This window comes from Ctenocephalides felis, unplaced genomic scaffold, assembly GCF_003426905.1.
Source record: "Ctenocephalides felis isolate EL2017-DRISC unplaced genomic scaffold, ASM342690v1 CF-g0.4_SCAFFOLD_03570, whole genome shotgun sequence".
NCBI lineage: Eukaryota > Metazoa > Arthropoda > Insecta > Siphonaptera > Pulicidae > Ctenocephalides > Ctenocephalides felis.
Genome location: NW_020539724.1, coordinates 16,817,231 through 16,840,152, shown reverse-complemented (window position 1 = coordinate 16,840,152; position 22,922 = coordinate 16,817,231). Strand labels below are relative to the sequence as shown.

At 27.4% G+C, this 22,922-nt stretch overlaps 1 protein-coding gene across 1 annotated transcript in view; it reads right to left on the bottom strand.

Annotated features, from left to right (window-relative positions):
• The window catches only part of LOC113382772 (protein Wnt-1-like), a 56,836-nt gene that overhangs the window by 18,202 nt on the left and 15,712 nt on the right, over positions 1-22,922 (bottom strand). The window contains exons 3-5 of the mRNA XM_026621002.1: positions 8,858-8,987; positions 5,122-5,272; positions 369-523 (exon numbers count right to left, since the gene is read on the bottom strand). Coding sequence (XP_026476787.1) covers positions 369-523; positions 5,122-5,272; positions 8,858-8,987 — 436 coding nt within the window. The remainder of the gene's footprint in view (positions 1-368; positions 524-5,121; positions 5,273-8,857; positions 8,988-22,922) is intronic.

Sequence of the window (22,922 nt, the reverse complement as noted above, 5' to 3'; positions counted from 1 at the left end):
GTCACAATATGTCTTTTCAGGCAGTTGAAGTTCGATAAAAATAAAAAAAGTAGGTAGTTTGATAGTCTTAGAAAAAGCGTGTTGGAAGAATTATATAATTTCAATTTCATAGAATAACCATTTAATTTAGTGATTTAACTTAGAAATGTGAACTCTTACAATACTTGTACTTACTTACTGATTAGTTTTATTAGAATAAGTAGAATTAGTATATAAATGTAAGTTCGTTATGTATAAATGTACGTGGTTGTATTGCTTTTAGATGCCGAATAAATTAATTAGATAAATTAAATAAATAAATAATTAACTATTAAATAAATTAAATTAAAATTAAATTAACTATTAGGCCAATAATAAATAATACTAACATCGCTGCAGCCTCCCCATTGCCATTTTCGAGCTTTGTTCCTGATTTTTCGGTCGCAGGCGCATTCGTTCAGCTCTCCCTTGGAGCAGGCTCTGGTTACGGCGTACGCTATCGATGCTGATGTGATTGCGTGGACATATGCTGATTCGCGACTATCTGTGGGGAAAAATTAAAATATTAAGGCAAATTGCTGAAACTTTCCATAATAAAAATTAAAATTTTGAAGAAAATTCAATATTTCTTTTAAAACACTGAAAATAATTGATTTTTGAGATTTTTTAAAATTTCTGAAAAAAAATGCCCTTTTTTATGAATTTTTTTTTTTTTTTATATGTACTTTGAAATTATTAGAAACGAAATATAGAAGCACGTGGGCGCAATATAACGAATAAACATTGGTAATTTGATGTGAATATATCTAATGATCATTTTTGCCCGCCAAATGGCATTTTTTATCATTTTTTTGTTGAATCTCCGAAACCGCTAGACCGCTTTCCAAAAATTATATCAGTTCTTCATTTCGCCAATACAAATAAAATATTTTTTAATTACCTTACGGGAAGTTAATAAACAAATATATATGTCTGAATACTAATAATTTTGTATAAATATAAAGTCATATTTATTAAATAATATAAGTGCAATATGCATGATGGGCATCGATAACTAATATAATATAACAATACTATTATATAAAGTTTAATATATTATTTCAACATTATCAATGTAATAAATAACTAGATGTGAAGAAGTTCGAGTAAAAAATCAAGGGATATAGATGTATAGAATTAGTCATTAGACTAACAATAAGAAGTTGCCTTAATCTAATGGTTAACCTTATACATTATATTTCTTTTTCTGGTACCTAGATATGATGAATAATGGCAAATAAGTAAAATTATTTATTATTTTCAGATCGATGTAATGGACATTATTTTATTAAATTTACAAACACATTATTTAAATAAAGTATGGATAAAAAAGAAAGAATAAATAAGGATTAAAATAAAATAAAGCTTAAGCTTTATTTTAACAAAACTATTAATTTATTATTACATCATTACAAACACTATCCGGTAAAAGGAAAATATATACGAAGGTTACAAATTTTCACATGTTGTAAACATCTACAATCTCTTCTCTTGATCCGCATTTTATTACTACCAGTTTTTAGGATAATAACAGGCCATATAAGTACAGACAATACACAGATTTATATATATATATATATATATATATCAATACAATATAGATAGAAATCGAACTACCACCACTATGTAATATTAAATTTTTCTTATATTTATAGTTGGTTTTATGAATACTTCGGCAAGTGTGTCTCAGCGATTTTCATCCAATATTAAATTCTTAGGTTCTGCATCTATAACCTAATATTATATAAAGAGACATGTATATATATATATATATATATATATATATATTAGGATTTATTTAAAAAAAAAATCGACACAAAATTAGTTTAATTTTATATATCCTTTATAAAGCATTTGGTGCGATATTGTAAATGTAAATACTAAAATAAAATTTCAATCTTTTAAATATTTATTCAAATTTAAGTACGTGTGAATCGACATGCTTATGTTTGTAAAGATTTGTTTCCTAAATTTATTTTTAATGTATATTTATACAACCGTTGACAGATCATCATAATGGATGTTTCATTCGTCAGTGAAGTAATTAATAAAATTTAAAATATATATACAGTTTTGAATAACATATGTCACCATAGGCGTACACGTAAATATTGATGAAATGAAATATCAAACAGATAAATCATTGGTAATATAAATTATTGATGATATAGATAGTGCTTATAAATTCAGCATTTCGTAGAAAAAAACATACAACGTAGTAGCATCAGTTGAAGCAAGTCATATATTCAATTTATATAATTTTATTAAATATAATTTATTATATTAAGGTTTGCATAAATTGACCGTGTTCTTTGAACTATTTTGCTAACTTGCATTCCTAATCTGTTATTTTCTTCGGGAGGCAACCCACTGTTTAACCACTCTTCTTTGATATTACTATGTATTATATATTAAATATGTGTTGTCTTGTATGTGATGCAGAAAAGCTCGCAAAAGGCGATTTTCATTTCAGATCTTTAACCACAAGTGAAAAATTGATATCACGCTGCTTGATATCAAGCTTAGCTGAGTTGGGCTAATAAAACTTAAAAAGTTTTACTAATTCTAAATTTATTGACAAAATTTAGCAAATTCTTAGGTTATTGTTTCAAATCCAATAGAATTTCCTTGGATTCTTGAAACGACATTAAAAAATGAAAACATTTTATTTTTCCTATTACATATCATTACAAATTTATGATCACGCAAAATCAAATCATATTCGATTTGTTTGATAAAATATTATTACAATTTTTATAATAAACAAAAAATAAATATTTATCTAGATAGTCTTTTCGACGTAATTTATAAACATATTTGAGATACTACCCTTCTTTTTAATAAACCCCTTTCTAGTTTGAAGGGTTTTTCATACATATCTTTTCTTAATATATATTTTTTTATATATTAATATAATATATTATGGTCTTTCGGTTTATTTAGAAAGAATGTTATTGTTCAAAAAAGTTATTTTCCGAAGAAGGTTTGCTATAAGTTTGCAAATCATTAACGATGCCATTCGTTCAATTGCTTAAATCTTATTACATACTTACATTATAAATTAATCTTTGCAGTATTAATAAACTTAAATATATATTTGTAAATTTTTATATTATTATTAGCTATTAGCATTTGTAAATAAACCAATAAATTATAGTTAGTATTCAATTCAATTAATTTCCTTCTCTCATTTTAAAATCAAAAACTCTTAGGATATGAATTAATTCTGTTTATAAAATTAAATGCAGTGATTGTAATAGTTGCAAAATTAAAAAAAATCTTAATATATTATTAACAGAATATTTAAAACACTTATTTTTTATCATTCTATAAAAAAGAAGATTTGCAGAATCGTGTTTTATTTATTTAAATTCTTCTAATGCTGTAAATATTTTAATTCGACGTATTGGCTTTAATTTTATTATATGTATGTATATATATAGGTATATATATATATATATATATATACAGTAAGCATGGTATTGTGGGTGTTTTACAAAGAGTGATAACAGATTTGATAAAAAACCAGACGTATAAGTCTTATCCTCCTACGCAGACATACCCTAAAATATTCCAGTGTTTGGATCAGAAGGGTTGGAGAAGGCCATGAATTTTTGGATCGGCTTTAGATAAGCATTTTCATGATATCCATATAAAAATTTATTTTATTTCATGATATCCATATAAAAGTTTATTCTATTTATTCTAAAACAGTTAAATTGCTTTCTAATGACTTCCAAAGGACTTAACAAGCACGTCATAATAAGCGGACGTCAAAAACAATTCTTGGATATTGGGGGCGAAATGGTTACTAGTGGTAACTTATTACCGATAAAACTAGATCAAATTATCGATCGATTTTCGCATAATCACTGATTTGCAAGAAATTAAAACCCCAAAATTGTTTTGGAGAGGGAACTGGATTTTTTTTCAAAATTTTTGAAATCTCACTAGATTCGCTAAGCATGACACAGCATAATTCAAAAATCAATGTAAGTATTTTGCTCGGTAATTAAAAAATAAATGAATTAATACAAATCGCAGTAATGATGATCAAAACCTATACCTAATGAATATCAAAATGCGCTAAATCAGTTTCAGATTAGGCTGGTTCTTGCAATGATTAATAATATGCGCCAGGAACATTTATATGTGGCATGCATTGCAATGGGTGAACCACCAATTTAATTGGTTTTAGTTGCCCCTTTTAGTTATACATCACATACTTCTATTCTACATTCTGAATCAGTTAGTTAATTTATATACTATATTTTTTAGAAATATTTCTTCTTACTAAACAGCTATAATATTTATACAGTGTATATTATAGACACACACATACATATATATATATACTATACATATATATATATATATATATATGTGTGTGTGTGTGTGTGTGTGTGTGTGTGTGTGATCTTGCAATATAAGGGCCATATGTTATAAATGCACTATCGAAAATTTTTATTAAACTTTTGGGGTTCATGAACGTGACATAGTTCTGGTTTCACGTATTAGCAGATATTCATAAACTTAAGCGGATATTATAATATATATATATATATGTATATATATATATATATATATATATATATTCATATATATATACGTATATATACACACACATATAATTTATAATATATAATTAATACGTACTTGTATACAATATACAAAAATTTTAATCAACCAAGACTTGCAACAAATTATCCTCAGAATAGCATTATTAAAATAAAATGGCAATATTGTGCTTTTGAATCATTGTAGATTTAAAAACTTATATTAAAATCGTATTAAAATTCTAAATCTTTCAAAAGGTATAATATTTATTCGTTATATTTATTATTTCTTGGTTTCAATATTGATTTTTGCTTATTATTGTTAATTCTAGTGTTTCATCTAATGAATTTGTATGAATCACACCGTGAAACGTGTGATTAATCATAATATATACAAAATATACGCCTTTTTAATTACGAATTTGTTTATGGCCACTATTCTAAAAACTAATTGTTTAATATCGAGCTTTCGCAGCTCGACAAGAAAATACAAACAAAAGTTATTCAAACAAAATATATAGAAATATTTAACATGTTTTGTACTTACTGATGTCTAAGACGTGGCCAAATATATTACTTCGTTCCTTAGACAAATAATCTATCGAATGGTCCTCTTCCGCTAAAGAGCAATTCCATCGGTTATTTCTAAACTGGTGTTGGCATTCTTCTATTCCCAGCTGAGCACCCAGGCTTATTATCTGATAATTAGAATTAAAATTAAATAAATATATTTGAAATTAATAAGATTTCATATCTGATTCGAATGCTCTAAAACTTTAAAAGTTATATTAAAGTAAGATAAAACTATAGTAGGGTGCATGGCATCGTGCCTTAAGGCAAATTGCTAGAACTTCCCGTACCGTAATTAAAAAGCTTGGTACGAAACAAAAAAAAATTACACAAAATGTGCACACATTATTAAAATCTCTATAAAATATCTGATAATTTGATGTACATATGTCCAATAAACATTTATGACCGCCAAATTACATTTGTTTAACTTATTTTTATTGAGTCCATAACCGCTGAACCTGCTTTCCCAAAAATTTAATCAGTTTTTCATTTTGTCTATACAAGTAAAATGTTTTTTGAATTATTAAAACTGGATGCCCCGTCCTCTTAAAAACTGAGTTACCGTTTTTGGCACTTTTTGCCCCGTATCTTCTAAAAGCCTAGATCTTCGTCAAAAAACTAATCAGCACGTCTCCTTATCAATACGAATCGAATGTTTTCTGAATTATTTAAATCGGTTGATCGGTGTTCCTGAAATCGTCGACGAAAATTTGTATCCGCACACACACACACACATACACACAAACATAAACACACGCACACATATACAGCCATTGTTTCTAAGGTATGCCAAAATGTTCGGAAACCTTTGAAACGTAAAGATATATTAAAATTTTGCGATTACTACTATTATTATTACCTACCCTACGGTAAGATAATAATATAATAAATAGAGCACATATATAAAGTACAAATATACAATAAAATATCTGATGGATATACTATGCATAATTTTCATAATAATGCATAGTGTTATATTTAAAGTATTATATTTGAAATTAGGCTATAAAAGATCGAAAGTATATTACAAACTTGCTGCCGTTTAGCTTGTATTTAAATAAATAAATAATACAATAAGCAGATATTATATCTGAGATATAAGGAGAATCATAAGGAGATCATATGTCCCAGATTGACTACAAGAATCCTAGAAATTCACTTTGCTTTCCGGATTTTTCTAGAAGCAATATTTATCCCGGATTCAGGTTATTTGTCCCGGATTTCAAGGATTTTTGAAAAGATTTTTCAAAAATTGGAAGGTGGATTAAAATAAGATCTCTTTTAAACAATTTATAATCATTTTAAAAATATAAAAATAAAAAGAGTAAAATATTACGGAAACTAACTTTTTTACTGCTTGTCAAGAATGATTTAGACAAGTTTTGAGAAAAGATTTGAAATAGACAGACTAAAAAGCAATATTTTTAACTAAAGGTATGAAGAACGGAATTTATTAAAAAAAAGATTTTAATTGTATTTTTAGTTATTTCAAAAAAAAAAAACTATTCCTGAGAGCGACGTGGTGATAGCTGGCGTTTATACTTCATCCTTTGCCTTCTACTTTAAAATAATATCGTTAAAAAAATTATACTTTACGTTTTTGAGATAATGGTTGTAGACCATTAAGCCCTGCTCTACCTTACTTTGAATAACTATTTAATACTTTTCGCAAAATATATCAAATTAATTTTATACATTTCAAAAATTAGATTACAACCTCAAATCTCTCAAAGCTAACAATAATACCTCCATCATTTATGTAAAATCGTACAAAAGATATTTCTCTAAGTTACCTCGTCCACTAACTGGTTTATCATACAAGAATGTATATTAAGAGCTCAATTTAGTTAAAATATTAATTAAATCTTCTATCGTAAATTTCTCGGTCGGTATTTGAACAAAGAAGAGATGCTATTTAATAATTTTGACTCGACGTTTTATTGAGATATCCAAAATTTTATTGCCATAATAACCTGCGTAAGCATTATAATCAAAATTATCTTGGCCGGTGTGGTAGTGTTGGTTTTCTTTGACAACTTTGTATCGTGAGGGAGAGAAAGAATTTAAATGGAAAAGGCTAACATGGGTTTTAAAGCATTTTTATAATGTTTATATAAAATGGCTTAAATAGTAACTGGTGGTGTATGGCATTATGCCTAACAGAAAACAGTTGGCACCTGTTTTGCCTATAAAAATATTTTCTGTTTTAATAACTCCACAGATTTATAGAAACTACGAATAATATAGAAATTATTTCAATGAACTTACGTTTCTCACACGGCACAAATGTTTCATTTGTTTTATTCTTTTCATTATAATTAATTACGGAAGACAGGGTAAAATATTGTTCTGATTCAGGCATTTTTTATTAAATCAAGATTTGTACTACGATGTGCGCCGGTACGCATACAACGAAAGATCTCTATTCACTCGATACGACGACTAATCACAATCAACCCTTATAAAAATGATTTCATCAAAAGCGAATGAAGAACAGAAGAAACGCAACTTCCGTTGCATTTTCACAGATTTACTGCCCAGTCGCGCCTAAAAAAGTTAAACTTAACAAAATCAATCATAGAAAATTTTATTTTATTTGCTTTAATATATTTTAATGATCATTATTCAAAGTTCCAAATTGTTTGTTAAAAACATTTTATTATTTCAATTTCATTTTTTAAACGTGGTACGCGGAACCATTGATTGTATAAAAAGCTTAGTACAATTTTAAAACATTGCTGCCAAAAGCTTTAAATTGATACTCAAAATCAATTACTTATTACTAATTTTAAAGATTATATGCATGTAACGTTTATTGAATAAATATAGATACATTAATTAAAGAAAAACCAATATGAACATTTTTTTACTAAGTTACAAAGCTTAAAACAAAAAAATAGCAATAGAGGTTTTTAGTAAAAGCATAAACATTCCCCCCTCAGGAAGTTAAAAATAAGAACCATTCCCAAAATTCAGGCAATCTGTTCCAAAAAATAGTGAACTTGGATCAAATATTGCTTCTAGAAAAAATTTGGGAATCTTTTACAGAAATTCAGATTACAGATTATGATCCGGGAGAACACAATATATTGAAATGTTATTTGAAACAATTTGCCCTATAAGAATTAATTAGAATCTTGTAAAAATCTTGTGAATGCTAATATATTAGCACGGAATCAGTAATTTAGTAACAAAGATCAACATAATTAATAATCTCTATGCTAATTTGAGGTGTATATATCACATTAAAGTACATATATAACACTCATTTTTTGTCTTAAAAACTTTATTTTAATATTTTCTCTTCTTAACTCATTACCATAAATTTTAAGCAATATGTATATAATATATTTTTATTAATAGAAAAAAATTCCAAAATTTAAACTTCAAAATTTTCCAAACTACAAAATATATATTGATGTAACTAGTGGGTATTTAAACTTACATAGTTTCAAATAATATTCTGCAGTTAAATTCAATTGACCATTTAATTTTGCTTTCAACCAAAATAATTATATAATTCTGACTGATCTACAAAAAGATAATAGTATATAATTTATAGAAATTGCATGTAAAAATGTCTAAAAATGCTAAGGCTGCATAAAGTATAAAATAACTAAGATAAGTACATTTATCTCAATTATTAATTTCTTTAATAAAATTAATTAAATATAAAAATTAAAAATATTAATTGAAAGTTTTTTACTTACACTAAGCATCTTATTATTCCAGAGACAAATATCTTGCTGTTTTTCGTTCAGAAATTTCAAAGAATTGCAATTTTCTATAAAATTCCATGAGGATATTGAATTCTGAAACATTTCGCTTCTTCCTAGTCTCCTGAAATAAAGTAGAAAGAATATATTAATTTCATATTTAAAACATTTAAAAATTATTTATAATGAGATTTAATATCGTATCCTTTTATCATATTAGTGCAGTCTATTTTTTTCCCTAATTAATTTATTTGTTTTAAATAGTAAATTTTAACATAAAAAACAGAAAACAACTCACGTTTACACAATTATAAAAATCTTACGAATCAACTCCTTCAAGGCTTTTGGTAATATATTTTATTTAATTAAAAATAGTATAATTTATTCATATATTTAGTTTGTTTTATAACGATCAACACTTTTATATTGCTGCAGCAAATACTTAATTTGCTAAATTTTTATTCTTCATTATTCTTCATTTTTCGTAAATTTATTATAATTTTATTTTATAATTATAAAGGATGTTAGGTTAAGAATGTATTTTTTTATTATTACCAAATATTATACAAGCATATAGAATTCAAAACCTGTTATTCCTTCTATTCAGGTGTTAATTAAAACCATTTGAATATTTAAATATTTTAGACAAAAGAGACTGTCTTAGTAGCTTTTGATAATTGATAATACCCAAGAAAATTTCATTCAAGAGCTTCCCTGTAGTAATGACTCATAATGCATTCATTTGTAAAGAGAATAGCAGGGCTCTGGTTCTTAAAAAATTTAATAATTATAATAGAAATATTGACTTTTTGTACTTTTGTATTATGTAATAATTTATGTTACATTAATGCTTCAAGCAATTTATTGTTGTAAGTTTACTGCTTTTGTAGTAAACTTCAATGATTTTTTTTATATGAAAATCAACATCGAAACTTAAACCTTCCATTCTTTGTAAATAACTTAATTTGAAGTCTAGATTTATATTGTCATTTTTTTTAAAACCAGAAATTTGGAAAAAATTGATATAGTTAGTTTCTTGCCATATAATAAGCAGGAAAAATAACACAAATTCGCAAAGATTTTGTTAAAGAGCCTTGTATTTTGATGAAATAGATCTAAGTAAAAAAAAACACTTATTTTAGACGACAATTTAACCCTTTCCACTCTTGATTTTGCAAAATTTATATGAATTTTTCGGCATCCGAGTGAAAAGGGTTAAGTCAAATAGATGACATAGCAGATATAAATAGATTCAAGTAAAAATTTATCAATTTGCATTGATTTATATTGAATGAATAAAAAAGTATGTTTATGAATAAATATCAAAATTCTCAAAATAATATGGATAATAATAAGATACAAATAGCCCATAATTTAACAAGAGTAATTAATATTTTATTGACTATTTGGAAAGGCTCACAATTTTCATAACTAATATTTTTTTAGTACTATAAGAGGGTACTTTGTGTAGACGCATTAATTTTAGGTCATTTTTAAATCATTGTAAAAAAATGTAATAATTATTAATATTAATTAATAAAATAAATTTTTATACTATCATCTTTTTTATGATTTCTTTATCAACGTTATAAGAATATATAAAAAAATGAGTTAATAATTTTAAAATTGGCAGTGGTTGGAGTGGCGGGTCTCAGAAAATTGCCAAAAAAAAGATCATTGATCTAAAATGATGACGCAATGGCTTAAAATAATTTGAAAAATAAATTTGAAAATAAAGGATCAATTTTTTACCACTTTTTTGAATTACTCGTTTCTCTTAAAAACTAGGTACACAAAAAGTAATGTGATAAGACTTGTGTATTCCTGAGAGAAGTCTCTAAAGAAGATTCTACAAAAATTTCAAGTGAGTCGGTCCAGTAAAACTGGAGAAATCGTGGGTATCGCATTGAAAAAGTCAGTTTTGAGAAAAACGAAGATTATCATAGTCAGATAGCTGTATCTCCAGAAAAAATTCAAATTTAAAAAAATCCTTTTGTGTGCATTTTCTTAAATAGTTAAACTTTAAAAAAAAATATAAAAAAAAAACTATTTTTACTCTATGAAGAAGATTCTCCAAAAATTTCAAGTGAATCGGTCCGGTAAAACTCGAGAAATCGTGGGTATCGTATTGAAAAAGTCAGTTTTGAAAAAAACGAGTATTATTATAGTCAGACAGCTGTATCTCCAAAAATAATTCAAATTTTGAAAAATCTTCTCGTGTACATTTTCTTAAGTAATTAAACTTTGAAAAAATAAAAAAAACTATTTGTTTTAAATTTTCATACCCCCTTAAAGACGATTTTAACAACATAGTCATTTTAATGACATAGTCAGCATAGGTAAAAATAACTATAGTTATATAAATAGCATGCGATTTTTCCAGACTTTTTCCAGATTTTTGAATTAGAAGTTGCAGCTTTTAACGCCGATCTCCTCTATACGTAAACAGAATTTGTAATATAAACCAAATCTGGGAACAAAGAAATGCTTTGATCTTTCTAATAATCTTTCATCTTATATACAAAAGCATACACATTCTTAAATTATGTATATGTATATATGTTGTTATATTATATATATGTATATTATATATATATATATATATATATAAGTGAGATATGAGAAATGTATATATTTGTTTATACGAAGCAACTAAACCAAACTAAACAAACTAGACGTTTTCTAAGAACTCTGGCAAATACCTTCACAAAAACACCTACACACACAAAATTATATTATAATGAATATATGTAAGTATTCCTGTGTTCTTTTGCCGGCATATTACAAAAACAAATAACTTCTTTTTTCTAAAGTATTACTTTCCCATTTTGTATTGTATGAATACATACTTGCAGGCACACTTAGCTTTCAAGTCTTCATAAAACTGCATATGTAAAAGTGCAGTGAGGATCTTCTTAAATATTTATTTGATAAAATTTAAACTTTGCTGTTATTTAATACGGAATAATTCGTTAAGAATAAAGTTGATTTTTGGCTGTTAATTTTCTTTTTTCTCTTTAAAAATAATTAGTATACAATAATTAAATTATAGTACAGTTCTTCAAACGGTGCACTATGGCGTTCGTAAATTAGTTCTGATAATTGATTAATATTTCTTTATTTGGAAACTTAATCATAATGTTTACTTTTTTCTAAAATCAAATATTATAATAAAACCACCCAAACTACTCAATGAAATAGTTTAACCCTTTTCACTCGGATGCCGCCACTCCGGCGACATATTAATTCTGCACTTCGCGAGTGGAAAGCGCTTTTTTATATCCCTACGCTCCGTCAAATTAAAACAACTAGTTTTAAGTAGTATTAAATAAATATACTTTTATAGAGAATATATACAAATGAATTTGCACTCTTATATATTTTTAATAATTATTACTATTAAACACTCAAATTATAATACTGTAAAACAAATGTTGCAGCCTAGCGCGTAAATTACTTTTTTGATATTTTATTACTATTCTTAAGGTGACTCATTTAATATTTTTATTACTCATTTTTAATATGTTATAAAACCACAGACAAAATATAATGTTTATATCAAATATTATAAGAAAAAAAGTCTACTAAAAAACTCGAGTAAATACATGGAACGTTAAGTTTAATAAACGTTAAGTTAGTTCAAAAAATTGTATACAGAGAATGTAAACGAACGAATCAACTACAAATTAAAATTTTAATATATAAGTTTGTTTTACAAATTAGTTCTATCAAAACATATATATTGCATATATTTTACCAATACTATCTGGATTAAATGAAAAAAAAAGGTTTGCAGTCGTTTTTGAGAAACGTCGACAATAAGTCAAATTTTGACTCACAAACGATTCGGAATGATGTGATATGTTGAGGAACCATAAAATTAGCAAATCGTATTAACAGGAACCTTCTTTTTCAATTTTCACAGACTGATATACGGATAAAAAACATGAAATATAGGGTTTAGATAGGTTAAATAAAAGTGATAATCAGCATAAAAATGATAATGGGTTAAAGTTGCTTAGTTTTGCCAAAAATTACAAATTACGCAGTGCAATTTTGAAAAATAAACAAAGCGTGAGGTCTGCAAACGTTTGCGAATAAGTGGGAAGTAGAAAATCATGGAAAATATTTTCTGTTTGTGCTGCCCTTAGCTAGTATAATCACTTTTAATTAGTCTTTGTTAACAAAAATTAGTCAGTGATATATTTTTATTCTGTCATGTAGGCAGTATAAAAATATATCACCTTATTTACTGAAACACGAAGTATCCTTCAAGTTAACTCTCTATTTCCTCATCTATATTTCCATATATTATTACTATATATTGTAAATAGCAATCGCATTTCGAAATTTACACTATTTTAAAATAGATGAAGTAGAATTACAATGTAAAACACTAAGGTCATTACTACAATATCAACAATTGAAAAGAATAAGATGAAATCAAGTACACTTTTGCGAATGAAACATCACTGCCAATGCAAATAATTGCATAAAGCGTTGAAGATAAACAACTCAAGAATAAACTTATAAATTAACATATATTCATATGAAATCTATATATATGTATATATATATATATATATATATATATATATATATATATATATATATATATACAGTACAGGCCAAAAGTTTCCGGACACATGAAAAAATCTCATTTTTTGAGTTTTGAGCTATATTTTTCATATAAAAATAATTTTATTCAAGTTAGTTTTGTACATTCTACGTAGTATTAATATTTAGTGACTGATTTGTAACCAATTTGTGAGAAATGATGGACTAATTAGCAATGAAAATGTTAAAATGTAACAGTCGATTTTCCTGAATATGATCACCCTTTGCTTTGATCACTGCAGCGCATATTTTTGGTAATCTTTTGACGAGTTTTTGCAATGTTTGCGCAGGTATGTTCTTCCAGGACTTGTTAAGGCAATTCCACAGGGCAGCAAGGCTGGTTGGATGCAAATCCTTCACGAGGCATTTAAGCTCATCCCACAACAGCTCTATTGGATTAAGATCCAGCGATTGTGCAGGACACTCAAAAAACCACTTCTGCGAACAGTAAATAAACAAAAGAGATTGCAATTTGCCAAAACCCGCTTAAATTGGACCATTGATCAATGGAAATCAGTTTTATGGACGGATGAGTCAAAATTCGAACTTTTCGGAAATCATCGACGTAGGAAGGGTAATGAAAGACTCAATTCTAAGTGTATTTCGCCAAAGGTGAAGCACGGTGGTGGTTCAGTGATGGCTTGGGGTTGTTTTAGATTCAATGGAGTCGGATCGCTTGTCAAAAAAGATGGAACTTTAAAGAAAGAACAGTATCATACCATACTTTAGCGCTGGCAATTCCATCTGGTCTTAATTTAATTGGTCCAAAATTTATTTTTCAACAAGATAATGACCCTAAACACACTTCCCGACTCTGTGCCAATTATTTGAAGCGAAAACAAAACGAAAAAATACTTCAAATAATGGATCTTAATCCAATAGAACTGTTGTGCATTTGTCTGACTGATTTGCATCCAAGCAGCCTCCCTGCCCTGTGGAATTGCCTTAACAAGTCCTGGAAGAACATACCTGCGCAAACATTGCAAAAACTCGTCAAAAGATTACCAAAAACATGCGCTGCAGTGATCAAAGCAAAGGGTGGTCATATTCAGGAAAATCGACTGTGACATTTTAACATTTTCATTGCTAATTAGTCCATCATTTCTCACAAATTGGTTACAAATCAGTCACTAAATATTAATACTACGTAGAATGTACAAAACTAACTTGAATAAAATTATTTTTATATGAAAAATATAGCTCAAAACTCAGAAAATGAGATTTTTTCATGTGTCCGGAAACTTTTGGCCTGTACTGTATATATATATATATATATATATATATATATATTTTTGAATAGTCTTGAATTTGATGTTGATATATATGTTTAATTTGAGTTTAATAATCGGGCGTAACATCAATAAAAATAGTATGAGTTTTTTTTAAAAATTATTTATTTAAAATCCATACGTTTCGGCTAGCATCTTAGCCATCATTCAGTGGTAATCAAGTTAACTATAAAAATTGAAACTAAATAAATTATATGAAAGGAAATTTTGTGGAAAAACAATAATAATAATAATGGTAATAAAACACTTACAATTTTGTATCCTAATATAGCATATGAAACCATTATTAATCCATGGTATGAGTATGTGCACATTGATAAGATATATATTTTTAACACAAACATCACAAATGGTAAAACACACTAATAATCATGATAACTTAACAAGTTGTCGAAACTATGTATTTACTCTTTGGAGTTTAGGATAGAAATGCCACATTTTTCTCAAAGCAGTTTTTAGCATGTGTTGATATTTTTTGGAAAATTTAAAAGGCGATGGGATTTTGTTATTTTTTAAGGAATTTTGACACGCTATTAAGAAACCACGTGTTCGTTTCGATAAGGGCCGTATTGTCATTGCGTTTATTTATGACTCTGTCGTTATGTAATTGTAAAAACAACCCCTCAGCGAATCTTCTTTTAATTGTATTCTCTTCAAAATGTAAAATTTTAGGGTTAAAAAAATCGATATTATGATTTAAATTTTTAATATGCTCAGTTAACATTGTTTTAAATTGCTTAGGATTTTTTGAATTATTTTTGTGTTGATTAAGGCGTTTACTCAGGTTTTGGCTAGTTTCTCCAATATAAAAGAGTTCGCAATTAGAGCAATTAATTTGATATACTAAATTCCTGAGGCGGTCAAAATTGAACTTAGATTTCATTTGTGTAAAAATTGAACTAAGGGTTGCATCACAATTACATGTGGCATTCTGTTGGTATGTAATTGTGATGCAACCCTTAGTTCAATTTTTACACAAATGAAATCTAAGTTCAATTTTGACCGCCTCAGGAATTTAGTATATCAAATTAATTGCTCTAATTGCGAACTCTTTTATATTGGAGAAACTAGCCAAAACCTGAGTAAACGCCTTAATCAACACAAAAATAATTCAAAAAATCCTAAGCAATTTAAAACAATGTTAACTGAGCATATTAAAAATTTAAATCATAATATCGATTTTTTTAACCCTAAAATTTTACATTTGGAAGAGAATACAATTAAAAGAAGATTCGCTGAGGGGTTGTTTTTACAATTACATAACGACAGAGTCATAAATAAACGCAATGACAATACGGCCCTTATCGAAACGAACACGTGGTTTCTTAATAGCGTGTCAAAATTCCTTAAAAAATAACAAAATCCCATCGCCTTTTAAATTTTCCAAAAAATATCAACACATGCTAAAAACTGCTTTGAGAAAAATGTGGCATTTCTATCCTAAACTCCAAAGAGTAAATACATAGTTTCGACAACTTGTTAAGTTATCATGATTATTAGTGTGTTTTACCATTTGTGATGTTTGTGTTAAAAAATATATATCTTATCAATGTGCACATACTCATACCATGGATTAATAATGGTTTCATATGCTATATTAGGATACAAAATTGTAAGTGTTTTATTACCATTATTATTATTATTGTTTTTCCACAAAATTTCCTTTCATATAATTTATTTAGTTTCAATTTTTATAGTTAACTTGATTACCACTGAATGATGGCTAAGATGCTAGCCGAAACGTATGGATTTTAAATAAATAAATTTTTAAAAAAAACTCATACTATTTTTATTGATGTTACGCCCGATTATTAAACTCAAATTAAACATATATATATATATATATATATATATATATATGCGAAGTTAATTATTGTTTGATGCATTTCTGCATACCCATTGCATAATTTATACATATATTGATATAAATCAATTTTCCAAAAAGAATATTTTTAAAACAAAAAGCAGTTTTATCTTTATATAAAAATGAATCTCAAAATGTGTTGGTAAGCGCATAACTCAACAACGCCTGGACCAATTTGGCCAATTCTTTTTTTAAAATGTTCGTTGAAGTCCGAAAATGGTTCTTAAGGCGAGAAAAAAATCAAATAATTGCCGGGAAAACACTAAAAACAGCTCTTTTCTTTTTCTCATACATACATACAAATATTTTCTCTACATTTTCTAACTAAAACGTAGAATCAATTTGTGCTTTATTGCTATTATATAAAGTTCATATTAAATTACAAGCACTCACTGTATACTCCTTCTAAACGATTATGCAGATCTTGATAAATCTTTCTGAAGTTTGTTAAGGAAATTTTCTAGAATGTATATGATTATAAAGTACTGGGGATGTATGTGCAATATTGTAGAAATAAATGGAAAAAATTGCAAAAAACGACAAGTCATTGTTTAAAGCAGTTCTACATTTAACATCGCTCATATTATAAATGTATATGCTTTTTGGCGTGAAGAGTAATTTAAAAAACAATAATTAATATTTTTAGGTAAACGGTAAATATAAGTATATTATATTAAAAAATTGTAGACATGGGCACAGGACAACGTCTGTCGGGTCATCTAGTTGTTGAATAAAATCAAACGTCATATGTAAAAATATATAGAAGTTCAGACAAATTGAGTTAGTATTTTTAGATTTGATTTAAATTAAAATCTTGTTTGTGAGGAGTGTAATATATCAATCATCGCTCAATGTATATTCATGTATGTATGCGTGTATATATATATATATATATATATATATATGTGTCTGTGTGGGTGTATGTATAGACATAAACATTATATAAATACATATAAATTGTTTATAAAAAAAAGTATATGAACGTGACGTGCATAGTGTAGGCAGACAGATAGAACACCTTTAAACATAACTCAAATTGTTAGATTTCTTCCACAAAATAATCAATGACGGATAACCTTAATAGTTTACATATTTAATTTAATCTAGTAATTCCAATATTTAAATAAACAATCGTTTTTTTAATGTAAGTAGTTTAGTAGTAGTAGTATTTTCTGATAGGGTCCAAAGGGGAAAGATGTAGTATGTTTGTTTGAACAAGTTCTCATTATTGAGTCAAAAGTAAGTTATTCTATTAGATTTCATTTAATAATAACTGTTACTTATATACAGATACATTACTATGATTATAATTTTGCTGTATGCTGAGCTTGGGTAGTTAATTACCAGCAATTAGTTTTTGCCTGGATAATTTAGCTCAGAGCTAATAACGATGACTTGTCTTGGCGTTGGTTAGATTTATGACAAATTTTGTGGGTACGGTTGGGACATGTTTTTTTAGGTCGAAAGGCTAAACGTATGAAGAAAAATCCAATTGGACCAAGGCAAAATTAAAATGAAAAAAGAAAATAGCTATACAAGATTTCATCATCACCATCTGGTGATTGATTCTACCTGGTTTGTGGAATCTCATATTCTCAAAGTAAGGGTGACTTAAGGGGGGCGATACATGTAATCGCCTTAATTTTTACCATTTTTTGAGGACTTTTTAAACTGGGAAGGAATAACTGAATCTTTTTGAATTTTTTTATGGTTATTTATTATATATTAAAATACACAAAAACATTTTTTTTTTATTTTTTTTTTTTAAATGGCTGCCGTAAAAATAGATCTGCCAAGACCCTCTCGGAAAACGCCATCAATCTGCGGGCGTTCTCACTTTTCGTACGGTGATCTGAATTCAAAAAAATTAGTTTGTACGTATTCATAAAACATATATCTTCTAGTTAAACCAAAAAAAAATTAAAAAAGTCACAAAATCGTAAATTGGCAGACCGCAGAAAAAAAAAGTTCGATTTTTCACCATTTTTTCACTGTTTTTTTTGGTAAAAAGGTTAATTTTTGAAATTTTTTTTGGAATGTTTGAGGTTTAACTAGAAGCTATTACTGTAAAGTAGATGTGTGCAAAACTTCATTGGAATCGGTTGAGAACTTTTTGAGTTATCACGCCCGCAGTATTCAAAAATGTCGTTTTGAGAAAAACGCGTTTAAAGTTTTGACACAGAAACAGATAAGAGTACAATTGCACTCGAGCGTCGAGTTGAGGCGTGGCACTTAAATGAGTTTTTAAGGTATAAATAATGATAATTTTGTTTTGAATTTTTGCAGGCATATTTTTGAGATGTTATTGTAACGATTTATGAAAAAAAAAAAAATCGTTTTTTTTTTTCTTGTTACATGTATCGCCCCCCTTAAAATGGATCAAAGACCAGGAAACATGCGGTTTCTGGTTCCACGTAAAATGCGCAGGTGATAGTCACTATTACATTTTGTAATGATGACAAATGTAATAATAATAATGAATAAATATCAATATACAGATACATAGTAACTGTAATATTTCGACTGATTAGTTAACTGATAATTATTAGTTAACATCTTTGAATGATTTTAAAAAAGACTGCTATCATAACACTAGTCGTGATGGTGACTTATTAATCATAAGGAGGAAAGTGAAGTAATAGTTCAATTTATTTTTGGTTTAAAAAATAATGTTTTCTTATATCTATTATATGAAAATAAGTCGGGTTTTCCTTCCTGACGATATAACTCCAGAACGCACGAACCGATTTCGACGATTTTGCATTCGTTGGAAAGGTCTCGGACTCCGTGAGGTTTATAGCTAAGAAAATTGAAAAACGAAATCAACAGAAAAGCGGAAAACTTTTTCTTTTTTCACATACAGCGTCATCTCTGATACTTAACGTGTACTACAAACTAATATTTTTTGTTTGACAGCTACTCATTGTTCTCTTCTCAGTTAATTTTATATGACAAAACGACATTGTGTTCACTGTGAAATTGTGCAAAAAAAAAACTAAAAAAAAAGTTATTCGTTTCTTAACGTTTCAACTGGAAACCATCAAATCAATCACGTGTATTGTGCAAATTTTTATTTAATTTCAACAGCAGGCAATTTTTTTCTTCATCTTTTAATCACCAAACGAAATGTTACATAAAATGAAATGAAACCAAACCACAAGTTTGCTAGTATAGTTATATTATATTCATAAGATTTGTGATTGTTAAAATATTTATGTCGTGTTGTGTTATATATTTCTGATAGAAGTACGTTAAAAAATGATTCATCTGTAAACAATATTTTAACTTCTATTAGAGGTATTCATTTTGATATTTTTGGTTTGCTTTTATGATTTACATGAATTTCCATATTGTGTGGTTTAAATGAAACAAATGATACAACTTATATGATATTATTCTGATCACCTAATTTATCTACACTTTTTTATTTATATGTATATAGATAATAAAAAAATTGAAATAGAAACTTTGACGAATATCAAAAATACGTATTTGTTATCACCTCCATCATCTACGTTTGAAATGTATCTCAATATCAAGAACTTAGCAAGAAATCATTCCCAGCATGAATGAGTAAAAGCTACCACAAGAAAGTTCAAAGAGGAAGCCGAAGTCTTTGGTTTATTATCTTGAAGGTACTTTGCTTTCGTTGACGGGATGCTAAAAACAACTCGTTTTAATGACTCGTTTTTCTTGAAAACATGTTATGAACAAATGTCAAATGTTTATGGCCGCACCTTTCGTAAATTAGCTTATTAGAAATTAGCGAAATGAAGAGAGGTCAAGGGACGACTAATGGAAGGTAAAATATTGTTCATTGACAGGCGGAACAATTTAATGACGCTCTTATAGACAGCCAAAAAAGATGCATTTAAAAAAGTATGATGTAGGTTTGTTTCATTTTATCAATGGATTCTATTATTTAATCTTATTAGAAATTATAAAAATGAAGAGAGGTCATGGCCATGGGTCGCCTAATGGAAGTTAAAGCATTGTTTATTGTCAGACGGATCTATTTTATGAGGCTCTCATATATGGCCAAAACATGAATTTAAACATTATGATGTTTGTTTCACTTGATTCATGCAATATGTAAAATCATACAAATCGTGGAAACATGTCAAAGAACTCTATTATTTAAGATTATTAAAAATGAACAAAATGAATATAGGTTAATGGGTGCTAAATAGAAGTTAAAATATTGTTTATTAAGAGACGGATCAATTTTATGACGGCCTCATATAAGTGATGATTTCTGTTGGCGACCCAAAAAGTTGTCCTACCTATATGTGTTGAATTTTATTATTACAATTTCTTTGATAGAGATAATTTTTTCTGTGATTCTTTCTCTTTAGAGAAATCCCAAATAAAAAAAATCCTTGGGATTTAAATCTGGAAAACTGGATCGTCATGAGATAGTGCCTAAACGTCCAATCCTTCGCGAATATGCTTAGTCAAAAAAAAATCTCGAGGATATTCAGGCTAATAAATAGACCTTTATTAAGATGGGAAACAATTTGAATATTTATTATAATAAAAAATGGCATTTTGTTATTTGAATTTTATTCTTAAACTAAACTATGTCAAAATTATTCATTAATTCAATAATTTTACTAATTTTTGTTGATTTTTGTATAAGTGCCATCAGTATATGCCTTGTCTAGTCAGAGAAAACATGTCCACTAACCATTTCTTATCATTTCAAGAAATAGTAAAATTAGAATTAGGATTAGAATTCTACCAATTGTGGGGCCATTTTTCGGTTATTATTTCTTTTCAGTAATAAACTTTTTACAATCCTGATTAAATGCTCCAACGTTAAATATAACTTGTCAACATACTTTAATAAATATTTTTTAAAGGAGATTTTCCCAAAGTCGACCGATTTTAAAAATTTTAAATTCATAGTTCAGCAAAAAGTTTTAATTCTTGAAAACTTGGGGCATTTGTGTTATTATTTGTGTAGGACTGTTGTCCTAGAAATGTTATTCATGGTTATGGTTCCAAAGTTTAAATAAACAAAATCAATGAAAATTAACCACAATAACCGAAAAATGGTCATAATTTTGCCAAAGCTCTAGGTTGCACGTAAAAGCTCATAACTTCCAAACAACGTGAGGTAATTTTTCTTTCTAACAAGGGAACCTAAAGGTTTACTCTTTTGGGATGTTGATGAAACTTCGCATGGTGATAAAGTTGATAGATAACCAAATACCAAAAAATATTATAGGCCTATGAGAAGTGATTTAATTATAAAAATTAATTAAAGTTGCAAAAATGCGCTACGCGCTTTATCTCGCATCTCCGTAGCACATTTTTCGCAACTTTAATTAATTTTTTATAGTTAAACCATTTCTCCTAGGCCTATAATATTTTTTGGGGTTCGGTTTGACTATCAACGAAGTTTCATCAAAATCCCAGAAGAGTAAACCTGAGAGTTTCCTTGTAAGATTTTCAAGACAGTTAAAGTCAATACCATCACCACGTATCCACTTGACGTTAAGTTCCGGGACACCCTGTATAATTAAAGAAGTGTATTTAAATCTGCAGAATTTAGTTCTTTTAAAGCATATTCGGTGTAAAAATCTAAAAGAATCTGTTCAAAATAATAAATAACGAGGTATCTGAAGAAAAATGATAAAATGAACAATAAAATAATAATAGTTATAGCAGTAGGTAAATGAAAAGATATATAAAAATTAAGTTTTACTATGATGTTTACATCTCATCGGTAAGCAGTGATATCAGACATGGACTTGAAAATGCGATTTAAAATCAATATTGTCTGGTGACTGCAATGTAAGAGGTAATCAAAAGTGTTCCACATTGAATTTTCCTGAACAAAGATGGAGATTTACGGATCTTTGGGAAGAGAATTTATTATGTACGTATGTGTTTGTATGTATATTTATACAAACTGTTATACGCGCATTTATTCAGTGTATTTGTAGATAATATGACTTGAATGAACTGCAGATAAAATAGTTAAAATGATCTATAAACCGTTTATGAGGGTTACTTAAAGAAAATTTACGATTGCACACATAAAATGTGCCAATATCCATTATATTTAACGTGCACACACACATAAAGGAACTAAATAAATTCACAGGAAAATGCACAGATACAACAACGGTTACATATATAAATATATAATAGATATTAGGTGTGTATGCTTGTTTGTGTGTGCATTACTTTTATACTTTGACATAACACATTTTAACTGCTTAATAAAAGCGGACATTAAATGTGTTGCAAATTTTACGACAGAAAAAATAAATATCGTTTT